The sequence below is a fragment of the Mytilus trossulus genome, chromosome 5, assembly GCF_036588685.1.
Source record: "Mytilus trossulus isolate FHL-02 chromosome 5, PNRI_Mtr1.1.1.hap1, whole genome shotgun sequence".
Classification (NCBI taxonomy): Eukaryota; Metazoa; Mollusca; class Bivalvia; order Mytilida; family Mytilidae; genus Mytilus; species Mytilus trossulus.
The window spans coordinates 83,422,662-83,442,437 of NC_086377.1; the positions used below are offsets into that span (position 1 = coordinate 83,422,662).

At 31.4% G+C, this 19,776-nt stretch overlaps 2 protein-coding genes across 2 annotated transcripts in view; one reads left to right on the forward strand and one right to left on the reverse strand.

Annotated features, from left to right (window-relative positions):
- The window catches only part of LOC134719215 (uncharacterized), a 347,702-nt gene that overhangs the window by 108,130 nt on the left and 219,796 nt on the right, over positions 1-19,776 (forward strand). The gene's annotated exons all lie outside the window — the stretch shown is intronic.
- LOC134719265 (uncharacterized) lies at positions 3,738-16,441 on the reverse strand. Its single transcript, XM_063582268.1, has 10 exons — positions 16,033-16,441; positions 15,109-15,200; positions 14,352-14,453; positions 13,388-13,462; positions 7,319-7,997; positions 6,516-6,736; positions 6,046-6,118; positions 5,749-5,831; positions 4,826-4,991; positions 3,738-4,009 (listed from the first exon to the last, which is right to left on the reverse strand). Exons 1-10 carry the CDS (start codon positions 16,385-16,387, stop codon positions 3,738-3,740), a joined length of 2,118 nt encoding a protein of 705 aa, XP_063438338.1. The 5' UTR covers positions 16,388-16,441.

Genomic DNA, 19,776 nt, shown 5'->3' on the forward strand with positions numbered 1-19,776 from the left:
TTACAAAATTCCTAGTGATAAATATAAATATAGTATTCATGAAAAGGTGTCATACCACCAATTACTACCTCAAGTTTAGAACGTATGTGAAAGTAGGCCTACTCGGACAAAAAATAGTGCTTTTGATGTCATTGTTCACCTAAACTAACCAACAAATTTGCAGAAATGAAACTTTTGTTGAGAGAGAAATATATTATTTTGAGCCAAATTTTACCTGTATAGGAGTTTGCATTTAAAATTGAGGATTAATGCGCTCCATGGTATACTAATTTAAGATTTCAAGAAAACCAGGGGTTATTTTTAGTGGTACCTCCTTTCGGGAGCTCTCTTCTTTCTTATATGATTTTGAATGTATGCTAAAAATTGGCATGCAGAAAGGTGACGCCTGTACAATTCCGGATACACCTAGTTTCTATGAAGTTAAACTTAAGGTAAAATATTTAGAAAGCTGTGAAAATTGCAAAATTTGGTTGAACAGATAGGAACTTTTAAGAGCCATTCTCTGTTAGCATCAAAATTTCTGATATAGGGTGGGAAAGTCAGGACCTCAAATTTCAATAAAACTTGGTAGGTAATACTCATATGTCACCCTTGTTTGAAATTTGGTATAATATTGATACACAGAGTTGCGGTTGCCATGGTTACCATACATCATCAAATAAGCCTTCTTACAGAGTCTTTCAATCAGTGAAATTACCATTTTCTTTGCATATAAAACATAAAGCCAACTGTTCTGAGGTCATATTCTTTGTTTATCATCATGAAGACAATGATCTAAGCATATAATAACAGTATATAACATAATAAAAAAAAATCCTATCACAGTTTTTTGAAGCTGCCAAAAACCTTGATTTTGACTTTTTGGAGATTTTTGAAAAATTGGATTTTTTTCCAATTTTAATAAGAGACTGTGAAAAAAATGCACCGACAGATGTTCATAAAATAATGCATATATAATGTTTAAAGCATAAATTCCAAAATATCAAAAAATTGGAGTACTGTTATTTCTCAAAAAAAAAAATCGTTGCCATGGCAGTGAATAAAAAAAATATTTAAAAAAAACCAAAAATTTGAAAGTTTGCAAATTTTAAGTTAAAAATGAAGAAAATTTAGTTCAATTGGATCTAATTATTAATTTAACTCTATTTGAAAAGATAAATGTCAATTTTAGGTTGTGGCTACCATAGTAACCATTTATATGACCCTAAGCAAAAAAAAAGAAAAATCGCCAAAAATATGTATTTTATAGCTTCTTCATACAAATATTTACTCCGTTAGTCTTTCTAAAAGCATATCTCAAACAAAAGGGTTGTTGTGAATGTTACCATGTTAATAAAGATTAAGACTTTGTCAACTCTCAAGAGTCTGTAAATAACAGTTAACATGGTTAAGTGGTAAAATTATGAAAATTTTAAGTGTAAATTTAATCAGAACCTGTGAAAATGCATACATCTTGCACCTCATTTCACTTCAACTTTGAAATAATATACTAGAGTTGCACTGGTGCTAAAACACTATGCAAACAAAACACAAGTCAATGTCTGTCTATGATTGGAAATATCATAGGAAATCCAAATCTCACTATTTACTTATAAAAGCAAGAACAAAATGTTGTCAACCGTCCACAGATGCTCGTATGCTCCATTCACACTATCATTTTCTATGTTTAGTTGACTGTGAAATTTGGGAGGGGGGAAATCTAATTTGGCATTTAGACATATTAAATTAGAAAGATAATATATTAGGGAACATGTGTACTAAGTTTCAAGTTGATTGGAGTTCAATTTCATCAAACACTACCTTGACCAAAATCTTTTACCAAAATCTTATAACGGAAACTCTTACCATCATTGTCTATGTTCATTGGATCGTGAGTTTGATGTTTCATTTGGTATTTTTATTGGAAAAACAAATTGTTTTTAGCAATTTCACTTTAAGCTATTTAAATTTGTCATTTTGAAGCCTTTTGAAGCTGATAATGCAGTATGGGCTTTGCTTATTGTTAAAGACTCTACAGTGACCTTTCGTGTCATTTATAGGATTTGTATCATTGACAATCATACCATGTTATAAGTGCATAAAATATTTGTAGTTTTTTACATAAAGTTGGTAAAAGAAATTTAATTAAGTTCATCTGCAGTTAGTTCTCTCCTGATAGTTGTTATAGTTTCTTCCCTTGATGCATCAACGGAATCATCAAATGATTTGTTCTTCCTGCTCATTCTAGAAAAGAAACTTGTGATTTGTTGTACCGAAAGGATTTCATCATATGAAAATCTTCTATTTCCATCTTCTTTTCTCTCAGTCAGCATTTCCTCTGATACCAAAAAAGGATCTTCCTTTCTGCCAGTTTTTAGACCTTTGTTGAACTTTTCAGTGAGATATTCTTTTTGGTTCACATTAAACCTTTTGTTCTTCCTTTCACTTTTTAATGCCCAGCCAAGTTCTAAATCAGAGTCGTCATTAATTCCAACTGTCAGCCCTGCTGATGAAACTTGAAAGTTGGTTGAAAAAGACTTAGACATCTTTGTAATGTACCGTAGATACTCGCTTATAAGTCGGAAGTTTGGGAGTAAAATTCAGAACCCAGAGAGGGGTACCGACTTATAAGCGAGATCTAGAGACCAGAGGAAAAATCCAAGCTCGAGAAAAGTGGTCAGGAGTGAATTTCCTGGTCAAAACTACGTTGGTGATTACCAAACCTACATAAATCCCTAAATTGAAAGTTTTTGGCGAAAATAAATGACTACAATACTGTCTTTGTGTTTTATTTGTTCTCTGTTAACCTTTTTCTGACAATTTGTGTTGAATTGCCGACTGTTTCCGGTTTGTGTATTGATTTTCATGGTCAAATGGTTTGTGCATAAACCCAAAAGAAAGAGCCAAGAACCAAAAATGTAAACGAGATTACAATGTACCAACTATGTGAAAGGATGTATTCAGTTGAGTTATTGTGACATTGTTGTGATATAATGATATCAATACAATACTTATAAATCATACAATAATAAAAAATAATTTTGATAGTCATTCCTAAGATCAAAATATTATTCATTAAAATGTCTCAGGTAAACACAAAGATTACAAAATTAATAGGCAAGCCAATATAATCCATTGATAACCCCTAATTAAGAGACAAAGAGTTGTATTAACTAAAGGTGTGAAAAATATCAGTGATAGGTGAACAGATGACACTAATGAGTTGGGAGGTATTTTAATATAAAGTTGATTAGCTTCACTTAATTTTTTTTAATCCTTTAATCATCACAATATAAAAAGAATTATGAAGTCTACATGCTTCTTTAACACTGAGTTATTTGTGCTGGGAAAAATATTGATTGACTTAAAAAAATTTAAGGTTCATATTGGTTTAAGTTCGCTTTTCTCAAACAATAGGTTGTTAGTCATACCCTACAAAATCATTGATGCATTACGTAAACAACACATGGCCAGTCTGTAATCAAACAGTGAACAAAACAACAGGAATAAATACATCTTTATTATTAACAGCTATATAAATTATCAAAATCAACTTAATTCAAATCAAACAAACATTCATGCTGGAAATGAATAGTATTCCTGTATTTGCATTGGTTTTACCGGCGTTCAGTAACTGTCAGCTGCAAAAAAAATGTCCCAATTTCGTCCGACTTATACGAGGGTCAAGACTAAATCCTCAGAATTCGGAGCTAAAAAGGGCATCCGACTTATAGTCGGATCGAACTATAAGCGAGTATCTAAGTCTTCTTAGTAATGTCACATCCATTACTAAACTGGCACCTGAATTCAAACTCACACTTGCCGAACATTAAGTGGCTTGACAGGTCATGAAAAGATGAAAAAGACAGTGTGAATCCCTCATTTGCACATGTTATGGTGTTTTCTTCCTTTTCAGCTTTAAGTGGCAGTTGGTGGAAAACCACATCAATTTCTCCCTCTATCTCTGGACATGAGGTATTTAAAATACACTTTTCAACACTTGGAATATCAGATGAAGGTATAAGCTTGCCTAAAATGTAGAAAATAAAATTATATAACTTATAATTTGAGAATACTGTTTAAACAATAATTGATCAATTGATTGATTGTTGCTGTTTTACACTCAGTGAAAATGAACTGGCTATATATTGTAGCTATTGACATGAAAAGTATGTGTGAAATGAATATAACTGAACTTTGAGTCTAGTGCTGGATATACATAATCCTTGGCTGCCACATCTAGTATGTGTCTATATATTGTTAGTTGTTTTTTGCTTTGTTGTGATCAATCTGACAAGTAAGAACTGTGTTTTTATAGTTTGTTTAGATGTTGTACTGTTACTCCACTGTCCCATGTTAGGGAGTAAATTAAATAGTGCCAAACAAACTTATATGAATCTTAAACCTGCTAACCCACATGAAGGAAACGGTTTGCAGGAAGTCATAAATAATATTTGGATACTATATTCTATCTTGGAGCAAACTAAAAAATTTGTGACAAATTTTTCAACATAATCGCAAAAAATAATACTTGAATCACATATATAAAGTTATGGTCTATTGACTGCGTACAGATATCAATAGAAAATCAGTGTTGGGAGATCTTAATCATGGAAATTATAAAAAGAAAGGATAAGAAAATAGTAAATTAACAAGCATTCTAAGAGTATTGCAAAGACTCTGATGGGCATTGCTCATCATTGAAGGCCATATAGTGACCTATAACCGTTAATTTATGTGTCATTTGGTCTCTTTATGGATAGTTGTCTCATTGGCTATCATACCACATCTTCTATTTTCATATTCATGTTGCGGGGAATTATAAAAATAATATTTATCTTTTTACCTGTGCCAACTTGGTATGCCTTCCATGCAGTAATGCCATGTGCGCTAAATGTGAAGTTACTATAGGTTGATATTGCAGGTATAGCGGTGTACTTGGTTTTCCTACACTCAGTTCCTTCTATGACACGAACTATGTACTTTACAATTTTTGCTGACTTGTCTATTGCCTGTAAATAAAGTGAAATTATTGTAAATGCTTATAAGAAGAAAAATAACTAGAATAGATTAGAACTGTTGGCTTCTTTGGTTGTAAACCTTTATTTAAATTATAAAAACCCAAATCATAATATATATAAAATCATAACAAAAAAGAGCTTACAATGAAGTATCTGGGTTTTTTTTCATTGTTTAAGGCCTTGCAGTGACCTATAATTGATAAATTCTATGTCATATGGTCTCCAGTGGAGATTAGTATCAGGCAAAATTATACTAATTCTTGTTTTTATATTTATATAGAGTAAAAAAGTAACTTTAGCTGTCCTATAACTGGGTCTAATTCCTTCAGTTATTATATCCAAATTAGTTATTGCTGTTGCTCACTGGTTTCCACATGATTTTAATTTTTTTAAAGCTGCGCTCATGCTATTCTGGATCATTTATAATAAACCTTGTTAATTGTTTTGCTTGGCACTGACATTGTTAGACTAATAAATTATTGTGTGCATTTGTTATTGCAATTTTTGAAGAATTAATGAAATTGTGAGATAAATTACTGCCATATTTGCAAAAGGTGCATACAGATTTATGTTTAAAATATCAGAATGAGAGTTCTTATTATTTCTATAATCAAGCAGTCTAACAATTCCAATTAATGAACATTAATAAAAACCTCGCAATAATTTCTGAATTTCAAAGTACATTTACAGCTGTAACCTAGGGATGTTGAAGACATGAAACTGATTGGGTTTTTAAAATTATCTGTACCTTTTTCATTGATTGTGCTGTAAGTACATCATGACCCTGGTTTACATATCTTCTTATAGAAGATTTGATGGTCCCTTCCCATTCTAGGATTCACAGAAGTCATATGACAGGGTAAGACCTGAATGGAATAAGAATGAAAGCATCTCTGTTGACTTGTAACAACCAGCATTGTCAGACCATACATGAAACTTTATGTCATTGGTGTTAATTTCTCTAATTTTATCCATTACATCTTGGATAATACTGGCTGTTACTTGGCTGTCCTGTTAAAAGAATGTAAACCAAATAAATCACAACTTTTAAACTGCTTTATAAAATATCCATACAACATACAGTGATCTGCTACTTCTCTTCCCTTTGAAATATGAATCTGAAAATATTATCAATTAATGTGAAGGTATATAAAATAACATATGTGATATGAACTACACTTGTTCCAATTTCATTGGCCTAATACTTGTGGTTTGCAAATACATTTAAACTGGATCTCATCACAAACTATGCCATCAATGCTGGAAATAGCATGCATACGAGTTGCTATTTTATTATTTCTAGGCAAGACAAAAATCAAGGAATTATTTAATCTAAATGAAGTTTATGTAATGGATGGATGCAAATCTTCATTAAAAAATTTATAATTTTTTGGCACCCCAACGATTTCGAAACTGAAGAAATTCAAAAACCTAAAAACTAATGGCAATTTCTAATTTATCACATAAAATGGACATATTTATCCTTTAAAAGTGTCTAAATTTAGTCTAACAAACCTTATAGTCAGTCCTTAAATACTGCTTTGATTGTAAGAACAGTGCCTGGAAACTTTTGTGGTCATCTGGTGATATAGCGTCGTAGGTCAGCAATTTGTCTAAGACATCTTGAAAGGTAATGAAGGCACGTCCTCCTTCTGCTACAAAATAGTCCAGTCCTTCAAGGCTTTTTCTGACTTTAGCACCACACTGGGCAAGTATTTTAAACATGGTACTGTCACCTATTGAATAAAAGTAACATTTAGTTTAGATTGATTGATTATTGTTTAAATGTCCAAGTAGCACAATTAGATTTGATCCATTTTATAATTCATTCATACCTTTTTTCAATATTCAATATTATTACTCAATATGTATTATACAAGGATAACCAGTCCTTCAACTTAAAGTCTTTCATCTGATACTTTTTAAATATCTTCTACACATAAATTTAAAATCATGTTAATTTTAAATTTACACCTATGCAAAGAAACTAATTGGTTTTAAATATGTATTTCTTTCAAGTATGTGTTTTTTCAACCGGTGCTAATTCAGGTGGTGTTGCATTTGACAAAGTCTATCAAAATTATTTTTGCATAGATTTCCAGCCAAGAAAGTGCTATTATCCATCTTAAACCTGCACCTTGTTGAAGGTGTCATTGTGACTTTGAGATGAAGAACAAATATTAGAATGCACTGTTCGTATGCTTTTTGTTTTTGTGTGTGTTTTTTTTTTTTAGATTTTGTGTCATGGTTAGACACCCCATATGATATCCTTTAATTTGTGTATTTTTCTATACATATATATCTTTATTTGGCCTTACCTAAAAGTGAAATTTCATTTTCCTGACAGTATGCTTTGTACTGCTGTATTATGTCTGCTGAACCCATGCAACGTACAACGTTAGGTAAATTGTGGACTGTTCCATCTGAAAACTTCAGTTTTTTTCCCCCAAAAGGTAGATCACGGACAACATGACTGGATGTAATGAAATCTAAGAATGCGTCTAATCTTTCAGGATCTAATTTTTGTCGATGCAATTTTTTTTCAGGAATTGGAAGTGCTGGCACAATTTTCTTTGAATGACTGAGAGCAGCATAGTAGCGATGAGATGTTACTTCTGGTAGTAGAGACAGTAAGTCCTTGAAGGACATTCTTGAGGCAAGAACTGAAAGAACTTGTCTACCTTGTTGCCAGGATTCTGTTTTTCTGTATGAAGTGACAATATCTTTGTACTCTGTATGAATAGTTCTGTTTTCTTCATTTAACTGCTTGGGACATTTTATGTCATCAATTACTTCATCAACATCATTTGGAAATAAAATTTCTATTATTAATTTCATAATCTCATCAAATCTTTCTTTGTAGGTGTTTCTTGTTTTAAATGTGTAGGACCGCCATGTTTTTCTTTCTTTTTCTGAGAATTCCTGCAATCGGACTGATGACAGGAAATCATTCAAAGATGTCAAGCAGCTGCAACGTTCATAACTTCTGACTGATTGCTGCAAAGAAGTATAAAACTGATTACAATTAAATAAAGGAGGAATGGGCCCAAGGGTCATAGATGATTCCCCTGCTTGCATGTAACATTTTAAAGGGACACAACTTGGTAAATAGTTGTCTTATTCACAACTTTACAACATTTCCTTTTGTTCATACATAAGCTTTTGTCAATGGAAACTCAATGAGAAATATACAAATCTATTTCAGATAATTGTAGTGGCAATAATATATTTTATCTTGCCTCCTATAGATTTATGGGGATATGATTGGTTAATGAATTACACATGGTGACTATATTCATTTGATATAGATTGTCCTTAAAAATACATGGTTAGTTACCACATAGGGTTAGCAACCATATAGGTTTAGTAAGAAGTTACTTCCCTTTTAAATCAAAAATAAAATCAGAATGGTTTAAACAGACAAATACATTTTGTAAACTGATAATGTACGATTGAAATTAATTCATAAAACAAATTTAAATTCCTAATAACTGTACAAATTGAGGTGCAATCCCAAAAACTTGTAATAAAAACGTTATAATTCTAAAGTACCAGGAAGAAGTCCTTCGTCTCTCAATAAAGACCTTAATACATGTATTTATTGTTTTTAAATTTGCTGTTGTCCTAAAAATGCATGAAATATTTGCCACAGGACGTAATGTCACTTGTTCAGTGATGTTTGAAGTTGTTAATATCTGTGTCATTTTGGTCTCTTCTGGACAGTTGTCTCATTGGCAATCATACCACATCTTCTTTTTTATATTATGATTTCAAGAGCTTTCAAAAAATCAGAAATGTTGAAAAAAAATTAAAACACCTCTGCAGGAAGCTAGTCCTGCATTATCCTCATACATGTTTAATATTATTATATAGTAAAGTATCACAGCAGTCTATAAGTACATGTACAAAATAATTTTCTTAGTAAAAGATTATTATAACCGTACAAAAGTTTTTATTTTCACTCTAAATATGCATCAAATACTTGCCACTAGACATTATCGTTCGACATTTTCAGCCGAACAAATTTATCACTTTTACTTAACTTAATTATTGTATGCTGGTTCATATTCTGGACGCCAATCTTTGCTCCTTTATTATGTAATTCACTAACAAAACAATTATGAAATTAAGAAACGGAAAAATACTAAATACTAAACTTGTTCAAAGGGTATCTACACGTCTCAATTTTCAAAATCGGTTATCTAAAAATACTACCATCGCTAACATTTTTAACAATAAAAATCGTGGTTACCCTTCTATCGATAAGTGTCATGCCAAAAAATGACTTACATGTCCCCGTCTTTCCACCAACAATACGGTAAGGTCCACGTTTAATGGTCGCACATTTTCTTTAAATTTTGAAACTGATATTACTTGAAAAACAAACAGTATTATTTATTTACTCACATGAAACAAACCGGGATGTGGTATTCAGTACGTAGGAGAAACTGGGAGATATTTATCAAAACGCACTCAAGAACATCTGTATCGTTTTAAAAGACCTAATAAATTCAAAAGTATCATTTACCAACACCTTAAGAAGCACAACCATCCTTTTAAATATTTAGCAGTTCAACCTTTAGAAGTAGTAAATAAGCAGCCTGGTGAATCGCATTCAAAGTTTGTACGATCACGGAAAATAATTGAATTAAATTGGATTAAAAAATTACAGACAGTTTACCCTCTCGGTCTAAATGATAATATCATGGGAATTGGTAATATATCTAGAACCAATTCCGTTAACATTTTGGATATTGTTTCTAAAACTGTTCGTAAAAACCGTTCTCACGGTTGTAGAACAAATCGCAATCAAAGAAAATTTCGGGCCAATCATACCAATATTTCGGACCTTATTTCTATTTCAAAAAACAACGGCAGACATTATCTGTTAACAAAACTCTGTTCTTTACCGGTTAATAAGTTAAATAAAATTTTGGAGGATTGCAACACAATTTCATATAGCAGTCCTAAGTATGAAATTGTTCAAATTATTATGGCATATTGTTATTCTAAATTATTTCCCAAAATTGATCGCCCTGAAGATCATAAAAAACATTTTATTAAAATTAAGTATGTCAACAAAGGCTTTGATTTTGTAAATATTGCCGGTATATTTAACGACCATTCTGTTAAAGAACAAATTCCTGGATATTTTGACAATACTGAGCTACCTCTTATTTGTTATATTTACAAGAAATCTACCCGGAAATTTGTGTTTAATTATAGTCAATTGTGTAAAGATGTTAATATCAGTGAAAATACACCTACTTCATGTAATTGCAGTAATTCCGAATATATTTATGGACCCATTTCCCATGTTATAACAGGAGATCTTAACATCGTTCAAGACCGAGAGTTAAAATCATTTCTCAGTAAAGGACCTAAATATCGTCCCCCGTCAATTATTAATTGGAATGAGTGTCGTAATATCATCCACGACTCACTCCTTACTTACTGTATGAAATGGATAAAACGGGAAAAAGCTGACAAAAAATCTTTGGACTCTTTTTTTAATTCAGTAATGAAGATAGTTGATATACGTATTCAACATTTTAAAGAACATTTTACTATTAACAATAACCACAATAAACCTATTTCTCGTATCAAACATAAACTAAAAGAACTAGCCAAGGAATTTGTTTTTGTCCCGGCCGATAAAGCTGCTAATAATATTATTATTGTTTGACGTAAATTTTACATCGAGGTTCTGAAAAAGGAAATCACCAATTCACCAACATTCCAACTGACTCCATTTTCAGAAAACGAAATCTGTAACAAACATAAACTTTTAGCCACCGCTTTACAAGCAGAGCCAAATACAATGAAAGTTCCAACTATGTATTGGCTTCCGAAGCTACACAAAACCCCTTACAAATATAGATTTATTTCGTCTTCAAGCCATTGTTCAACTACTAAATTGTCTATTATTCTTACCAGCACACTTGGTACAATTAAAAACCTTATAATAAATTGTTCAAATAAGGCCTTCGAAAATAGTGGAATAAATTACTTTTGGAGTGTCAAGAACTCGTTGGAAGTACTTGATAAATTGCATGCTTATATTGGTGATTTTGAATCTGTTCAAAGTTTTGATTTTTCTACCCTGTATACCACATTGCCTCACATTCTCATTAAGAAAAAATTCACACATCTAATTAAATGGGCATTCAAAAAATCAGAATGTGAATATATATGTTCAAACTCTTTTAGGTCATTTTTTAGTTGCAATAAACAAAAAAACTATGTTAATTGGACATGCTTTGATACTATATATGCCCTTGAATTTTTACTAGATAACATTTTTGTTCGCTTTGGGGATTCCGTATATCGTCAGATTATCGGAATTCCAATGGGGACTAACTGTGCACCACTTATTGCGGACCTCTTTTTGTATTGTTACGAGTTACAATTTATGACAAAAATAAGCAAAGACCCATCAAAACAACATCTGATAAACAAATTTAATAATACTTTTAGATATTTGGATGATATTTTGGCTCTCAATAATGACGACTTCAGTATGTATATTAATGAAATTTATCCTGGTGAACTCACTTTAAATAAAGCTAATACTAACAACGACCACTGCCCTTTCCTCGATCTTGATATCTATATCACTAACGGAAAGCTGAATACTAAAATTTATGATAAAAGGGATGATTTTTCATTTCCTATCGTTAATTATCCGTTTTTAGATGGTGACGTTCCCTTGTCACCATCTTACGGTGTTTATATATCTCAACTTGTACGATTCGCTCGTGTATGTAACAATGTCTTAGATTTTAACGAGAGAAATTTATGTATTACTGAAAAATTATTACACCAGGGTTTTCGATATCACAAACTAGTCAAAACATTTACTAAATTTTATCATCGGTATAAAGACATCATTCGTAAATATAGCTCAACATGCAGACTTTTTATACGTTCAGGTATTTCACATCCAATTTTTTATGGAAATATTCTTTATAAAGCACAAAGGTGTCAGTATTCACCTCATAAACTTACAAAACCTTTGAATAGACTTATTAAGAAGGGATATAATTACGATACTGTTGTCAAGTCATTAAAGATTGCATATTTTGGCGTTAATATTGAGTCACTGATGAGGTCTTTGCGTCGGAACTAAACACATTTATTCTAAAAACAGTTGTTGGCATGACACGGGTTATGTTCTTCTCATATATGTTATGATGGTATGATACTAAACCCCTTACGGGAAGGATTGTGCCTGATGTTCATATGATGAAATCATAATCTTTCAGTCAGTTTAATTGAAGTCTGGAGCTGGCATGTCAGTTAACTGCTAGTAGTCTGTTGTTATTTATGTATTATTGTCATTTTGTTTATTTTCTTTGGTTACATCTTCTGACATCAGACTCGGACTTCTCTTGAACTGACTTTTAATGTGCGTATTGTTATGCTTTTACTTTTCTACACTGGTTAGAGGTATAGGGGGAGGGTTGAGATCTCACAAACATGTTTAACCCCGCCGCATTTTTGCGCCTGTCCCAAGTCAGGAGCCTCTGGCCTTTGTTAGTCTTGTATTATTTAAATTTTAGTTTCTTGTGTACAATTTGGAAATTAGTATGGCGTTCATTATCACTGAACTAGTATATATTTGTTTAGGGGCCAGCTGAAGGACGCCTCCAGGTGCGGGAATTTCTCGCTACATTGAAGACCTGTTGGTGACCTTCTGCTGTTGTGTTTTTTTATTTTGGTCGGGTTGTTGTCTCTTTGACACATTCCCCATTTCCATTCTCAATTTTATTATGCAGGCAGCGGGAAAGAATTATGTTTAAGTTCATAATCAATCTTGCATAAATAAAATCAACTGAACATTCTAATGCAACAACATTTGTAACGTTCATTTTGATTGGATAACGTCATTTTTTTACATGGCATCAATTGACAATTGATGCTATGGGACGTTCGCACAAGCGCAGATGGCATATGACAAATTTTGAATACATGTTTTAACGTTGATTTCTGACAGTTTCATTAGAATGGAGATAACAATATTGCATTTTAAGCTCTATGGCATCAATTTGGGATTTGATGGTTGCAAATACCCGTTTACTGTCTCCGCTAACGTGTCGCCAGTAAACTTAATTTGCAACCATCAAATCCCCAATTGATGCCGTCTGAGCTTAAAATATAATACAGATATCTCCTAAATGTAATGCTTATATGTTTTGATTGTTCTTCTTTAAATTCTGTTTCCTTTTAAATTCTGGTAATTGTGCCTAAAATATAGGATTCATTTCTTTTGAATGCGGCTTTAATTTCTGTTTTTGAGTTGTCACATTGATCATGTTAAAGTGTTAATGATATAAACTTTTATCAATGTAATGTGATAGAATACTTTTTTGGGAGACTTTACTTACTTGTGACTGGGATAAATAATTTTGACTTCCTGACTCTTCTGATGTAACTGTATATTCGGATGCTGAAATTTCAATCTGAAAAATAATGATGTATTTTGTTTACATTTTTTGAAATCCTGAATGTGCTAAATGCATTAACACATTTTTAGTTTTCAAACATAATTAATTACTATAGAAACAAAATAATTTTTTTTCTAAATATTATGGTCTGTATACAGTATCTAATTTTTGCACTAAACTATATTCTAACCTTGTTTTAAGTAAAACAGTTTTTACCACCGACAAATATATATATTTTGTTTTGGTACGTAAGACACAGACACATGTACTAGTATATAATACATAAACCAGTTTATAAAATCTTTACATTTAAACATCAAACATCGAACATCAACAAAAAAAGTAACGTCAGAAAAACAAATGCAAATTTATACTTTAGTTAAAATTAAATGTATTTCTTAGCAAAATGAACAATTTATATGTGCTTTTATTTTGCACTTTTATCAATTGAGAAGGTAATTTTAATTTAAATTTTGTAATTCAAAATCATTGCAAAAAGGGACAGATTTATAAAGGAGGGGATGCTAGTTTTCCTCGTTGCATTGTTTTACAATTGTCTTTTGGGGGCCTTTTGTAGCTGACTCTGTGATTTATGGGTTTTTTTATATTGTTGAAGACATAAGAATGACCATTAGCTATTTACTTCAATGCCTTTGGTCTCTGGTGGAGATTTGACTTGTTGGCTATTAGTATTATACCACATCTTCTTGTTTTTGTATGAATTGTGCCCAAAAAATTATAAATATGTTGTACTTGTGTTGAAATAATGCAAATGATGACTAAAATATCCTTTACCTTGTTATAATTGTCTAATATTTTAGGGTCACAACACCCCCCCCTAATCACCCCCAAATAAAAACTAAAAAAAACCAATTATATCAAAAATGACACAAGCTGTGCTTACAAGATTATCGCAAATATTTTCTTTTTCTGTTAACACATCCAACTGGTCAGTCTCCATGAGATATGTTTCATCATCTGTATCTAAGTTTGAGCATTGCTGAATCTGTTTAATACAAATATAAAGTCTATTGATAAGAAATGTATTGGTTATTCAATACTTTTTGGTACATCCTGTCAACATTTATTTTCTTTCTTGGACTGCTTTAAATTTAGATTTTATTAACCAGGGGCCCTTGCCCTTTATAGCCTTTCCATTCCAAAAAAATTGTTTTCATTGCAAACCCATACAGTAACCTGCATTTGTTCATATCTGTGTTCTTTGGTGGGTAGCTGTCTCATTGCCCATCATTCGACATCTCTATGTATAATGTATATTGAACAAACATACAGTCAATTAGGCATAAATATATATGCTAACCACCTATACATGTATCTTAACACGTTATGGTGCAATGTGTCTGTGGTACACAAAATTATTCATCTAGTGATACTGGTGTCAGACAGGTTTACCATGTTTACAAAGTAAAAAGTCGGACTTTTTTTTTTATCATTTTTTGTTCCAGTAAATTAGGTAAAGAGTTTATTGACCCTATATGGAATTTGTATAAAGTGTATAATTAGTTAAGCAGTTAGGGTTGGTATGCATTGGATTTTTTTTATTCATATGTATGTTTAAAGAGCTTGTTGTACATGAAATTTTAGATAAATTCACAGACACATGTACTCTGATTGTTAAAACAATATTTTGTTTGCCTTACCTGGTCATCTTCACACTTTCCTTGATCAAGACTTTCAGCTTCTATCTCTGTGGACTGCTTGGAAATTTTAATAAGGCAGCTAGTGCATGCAGCTGAAAAAAAGAAGCATTGACTTGACATAGGCTGTATTGATCATTTTGAAATGTGCATCTTAAGATATTTTTTGAAAGGGCATATGGGTTGTTTAAACATATTGGATTTTTTTCTCATATGTGGGTTCAATCATTCCTGAAAACTTACATAATGCATGTACATGAATATGGTTAATTAAGAGAAACTTTACAGCAATGGTTATGTTTATATTGAGATTGAAGAGATCAACACATAGTTTTTACAGACATCTTACATGTAACAGAAAAGATCAACATGTTCATGTCTATGACCTATTGACATGTTAATTGCACTGATATATAGTTTTATATAAACAGAAATCATTACCTCAAGTGTAGGATTCCTCCCCTTATTAGGAGGCTTCCATTTGATTTTTAAAGGGATAAAGGATCATTTTTTTTTAAAAAAAGGCAGGACAAGAGCATCAGAAGTTTTGAGGGGAAAAAAGATGAGCAACTTTGTCCACAAAATGGCAGATGACAAATAATGTAAAAAAAAGTCAGAATAAAATCAAGGATTTGTATAGTTAACTATACAAATCCTTGATAAAATCAATGAAAGAATAAAACAATACCCAATATCTAGTCAGAGTGAAAAATAAAACGGCAAGAAAGAGATAATCTCAGATTATAACTAAAAAAAGTACAGGACCCCCCCCCCCCCCATTAAAATTTCAAATGGTAGCTCTTTTGTATTTCTAGAGTGTTATTTTAAAAAAAGTATTGAACAAATGTAAACTATACCAGGCAATTGGAAAGAAAAAAAAATAAACATTCATAATAAATATATCAATTAATTTAGTTTTTAACTTACGTGTTCCATTAGGAAGTGTGAGGCCATAACACTTCTGAATCTTTTCTACATCAGTGATGTTGATATTGCGGCTAGGCTTTGGCTTTTTAACACCAACAACAGAGTGTGATGCTACTGGAGGATGTGCACTAATCAAAGTAGGAAGCTGACATACTTTTCTCCTTCTCAAATCAGAGTTTCTTTTCAATAATTCGTTGAAATGGGTTGAGCATATATAAAAATCAGTAAAATTCATTGGCAAAAGACCAGATTCAGTTAAAATTATATTTTTGTCATTGCAGTCACATGTGTTGATATCAGTAACATCATCAGAACACTCATCTGTAGTGCAGTTTGTGTTAAAATTGCAAACCATTTCGTGTGTCTGCTGCTGGAGCTACTTTCATTTTTAACATTAACAACAAAAGAGTTGTACTAAGGGAAATAACTCTAGTAGAATTTTGCACTCCTGATAGCAAATTTCTATATGATCAAAGTGAATTATTTTTTCTTATTTGAAATAACACATATCTGATTTTTGGTATATAAAAACTATTAGGAGATAACTTTATATTCTGTTAATTTCAAAGGATTTCATCGGTGCGTTTTGAAGAAATACTTAGTTGGATTTTAAAGGTTTCTACTGTAAATTTCTGAAAATGAATTGTATGGTTACCATGGCATTGAACATTACAATATTTTTTTATTATGACAAAGATGTTTTTACATCACTAAGCATTCATTTAAAAAAGTTTTATGAAAATCTGTGACCACTGGTTTCCATCATATTTTGATGCTTACAGTGACACCAAAACACGTCGTGAAACAAAATACGTTAATGATTTACTTGAAGTTTAACTGCATATAACGGTTAATTTTGTTTGAGGAAGTCACGACTAAAGTGGAAGTACAATAATTTACATTTGAATACGAAATGTATCAAATATATCACAAACTCCAAATTGACAAAGAGATATCTCTGGAATGATCATCCTTTGTAAAATCGATCTGAGATATTTAAACAATCAAATTATAATGTTATCATTATTTGGTATATTCAAACTAGTGTAATTATAAGATTTTTTCCACACTTTTATAAAATAATAAATTGTATTTTCTGCACTGCAGTTTTGACAGTTTATATATACATTTGTCGTTTTATTGTAAATCAGTGTCATTCATATCATAAAATAAGTGGTAAACTATAATTTCCCCTATATTGATTTTAAAGTCATATAAAACTTGAATTTGTTTTATTGATTCGAATGGCTAAGTTGTACCATAAAATGCCTACACAGGTAACTATATCTTCTCAAAATCTTCATAAATATACTGCTATTGGATTTCTCTTTTTCCCCTTTAGCTTCACCACATGCAGCGAGTTTAACCACGAGGCCTCTCGTTAGAACTTTGACTAACATCAGCGCATGTGCGTGGGAAAAACCGTCATAAAAAAAAAAGAAAAAAAACGTGAAAGTTTTAAAAGGGTAGGAATTGCTGCAATTGGCTTACGTTAGTAATTAAATTTAAAATATTTAAAGGTTTTAACAATCATAAATACATATACCATACATCTTTACATTGAGGGATCTGGCTATTTCATTATTAATATATTGAAACTCTTTTGATTTGGGCAACTCTTTTTTTGTTTTCCAGATACAAGAAGTTGTGACATGAGTGCCAATGTAACAATTCTCTGTCCAAGTCACAATTTATAAAAGTAAGGCGTTATATGTCAAATTGCGACCTTCACCAAGGGGCATTGACTCGCACCTAACAGCAAGCTGTAAAGGGTCCCAACAATTTCAAGTGTAAATCCATTCAAACGGAAAAACCAACGGTCTAATCTATATAAAAAAATAAACGAGACTCACTTATGAACCACACCAACAAACGACAACTACTGAACATCCTATTCCTGACTAATGCCAAGTGCAAACAATTCCAACGGGTGGAAACGTTTTAATGGTACAACACATCTACCCTTATCTGAAACAATAGTGTAACATCACAACATCACAACATAGAAAGGCACAATATAAAAAAAACAGTGGAAATTGCTTACATCAACTAAAAGACATATTAACACTGGTGGACATACACTGACGAATACAATGTAAATACAAAATCAATAGAATAAGGGATGAATAAAGTTACAGTATTATTCCACTGTGAAATATGAAAAAAATAAGCTAAATTCCACCATTTTAACAGGAAAATGAAAATAATTTTCTTGGTAGGTATATACATGTAGAGTTCAAATGAAGAAAGGAAGTATGTATACAAAATAAATAATGTTGATGTTAATGGTACGAAGACGTGAACATTTATAGTAATACCAAAGATTTAAACATAAATCGTTTCTTCCTAATGAATGTAATATAGTTGAGCATCTGAAAACTGCTTTCGTCTTAAACAGATAGCCTTATAGTTATATGTATATCTAAACTATGTTAAATATATGAATAATCGAGCTTTACCACCAAAATCAATAATAACTAAATGTTCATTAAAATTTTCACGTTTCCTTTTTTTTACTGTCCGTAAAAGGAGGTTTAGTGTATACATCAATGAGACCGCAAACAAACGATAACAGAAAGGTACAGTGATTTGGAATGCGCTTTTTCTTTAAAGTTTGATTTTATTTTTGGATTTTTAGAAAGGACACAACAGTCAGTATGAATAAAGGCGTGCTTACACTTGGTATTGGTGTAGGAATTGCAGCTAGAAGAAAGAAGTAGGTGCTGTTGTAGATACAAATTGAGGCATATCATAAGAACAACATTGATTGTTTGATGCAAAATAATAAATATCGTTATGTTATTGCAAATGCATTTTGCAATATTAACAGTACCATTTTTTTCAGCTAAATTCGAATTTCTCAAAATCTTTGACGTCATTTATTTCCATGCTTGCTACTTACACAGACAAGCGTATCCTTTTGTACATAAACATTATGAATTCTACACACTTTAACCCTTCCGTTTATTTTTGTTTCCATTTAAGTAAACCTATTTTTTTTCAAACATTAAAACTAATGTAACATATCAAAAGGGTCAAAGGGGAAAGCTCCAGCGAAGTAGATATCGATCTCTATTCTAAAGCAAAATAAACAAATAAGTCCATTTAAATTGATTTTTCATGGTAAAATTTCATTAAACGTAAATTGTGCATGACAACGAAACAAGGTGACGTCATATGTATATATCCGTAAACAAAAATTCAAATGTAAACACCGGGCGTTGTAAAGCTTCTTGTACGCCTCAGAATGCATAACATTACATAAAAAGAACATATAACGGTGAAAAATGCGATTAAAAAATATTGGTTATAAAATATTACTAGTATTATCATATGGGGGTAAAGCGGAACAGCCAAAACAGTGTCGTGTGTGTAGAGCTTTAAAGGTTAAAAAAATATCGAATTTGTCCCATTAGAATCAAAATAACTCATGGCAGCCGCAGATTTTGTTTCATTTAACCATGGATTGGCAATTATATCCGTATTTTACCCCCCATTAAGAAAACAGAATTATGCGATGTTAAACAATATTGAATAAAGATGAATAGGGTAAGGTTTACAGAATAGAGAAAAATGGATTAAACAATTAAAGAATACATATCTAAACGACCCCCTTTCACTAAGACTATAACATATGCAGTGGAATACTCATGCATGCAGCCGTATCGTAATAATAAACTGCTATTAGCATATGTTTGTTTTTATGATTTCTTGAAGCAATAGTATTACAAATGTTTTTTTTTC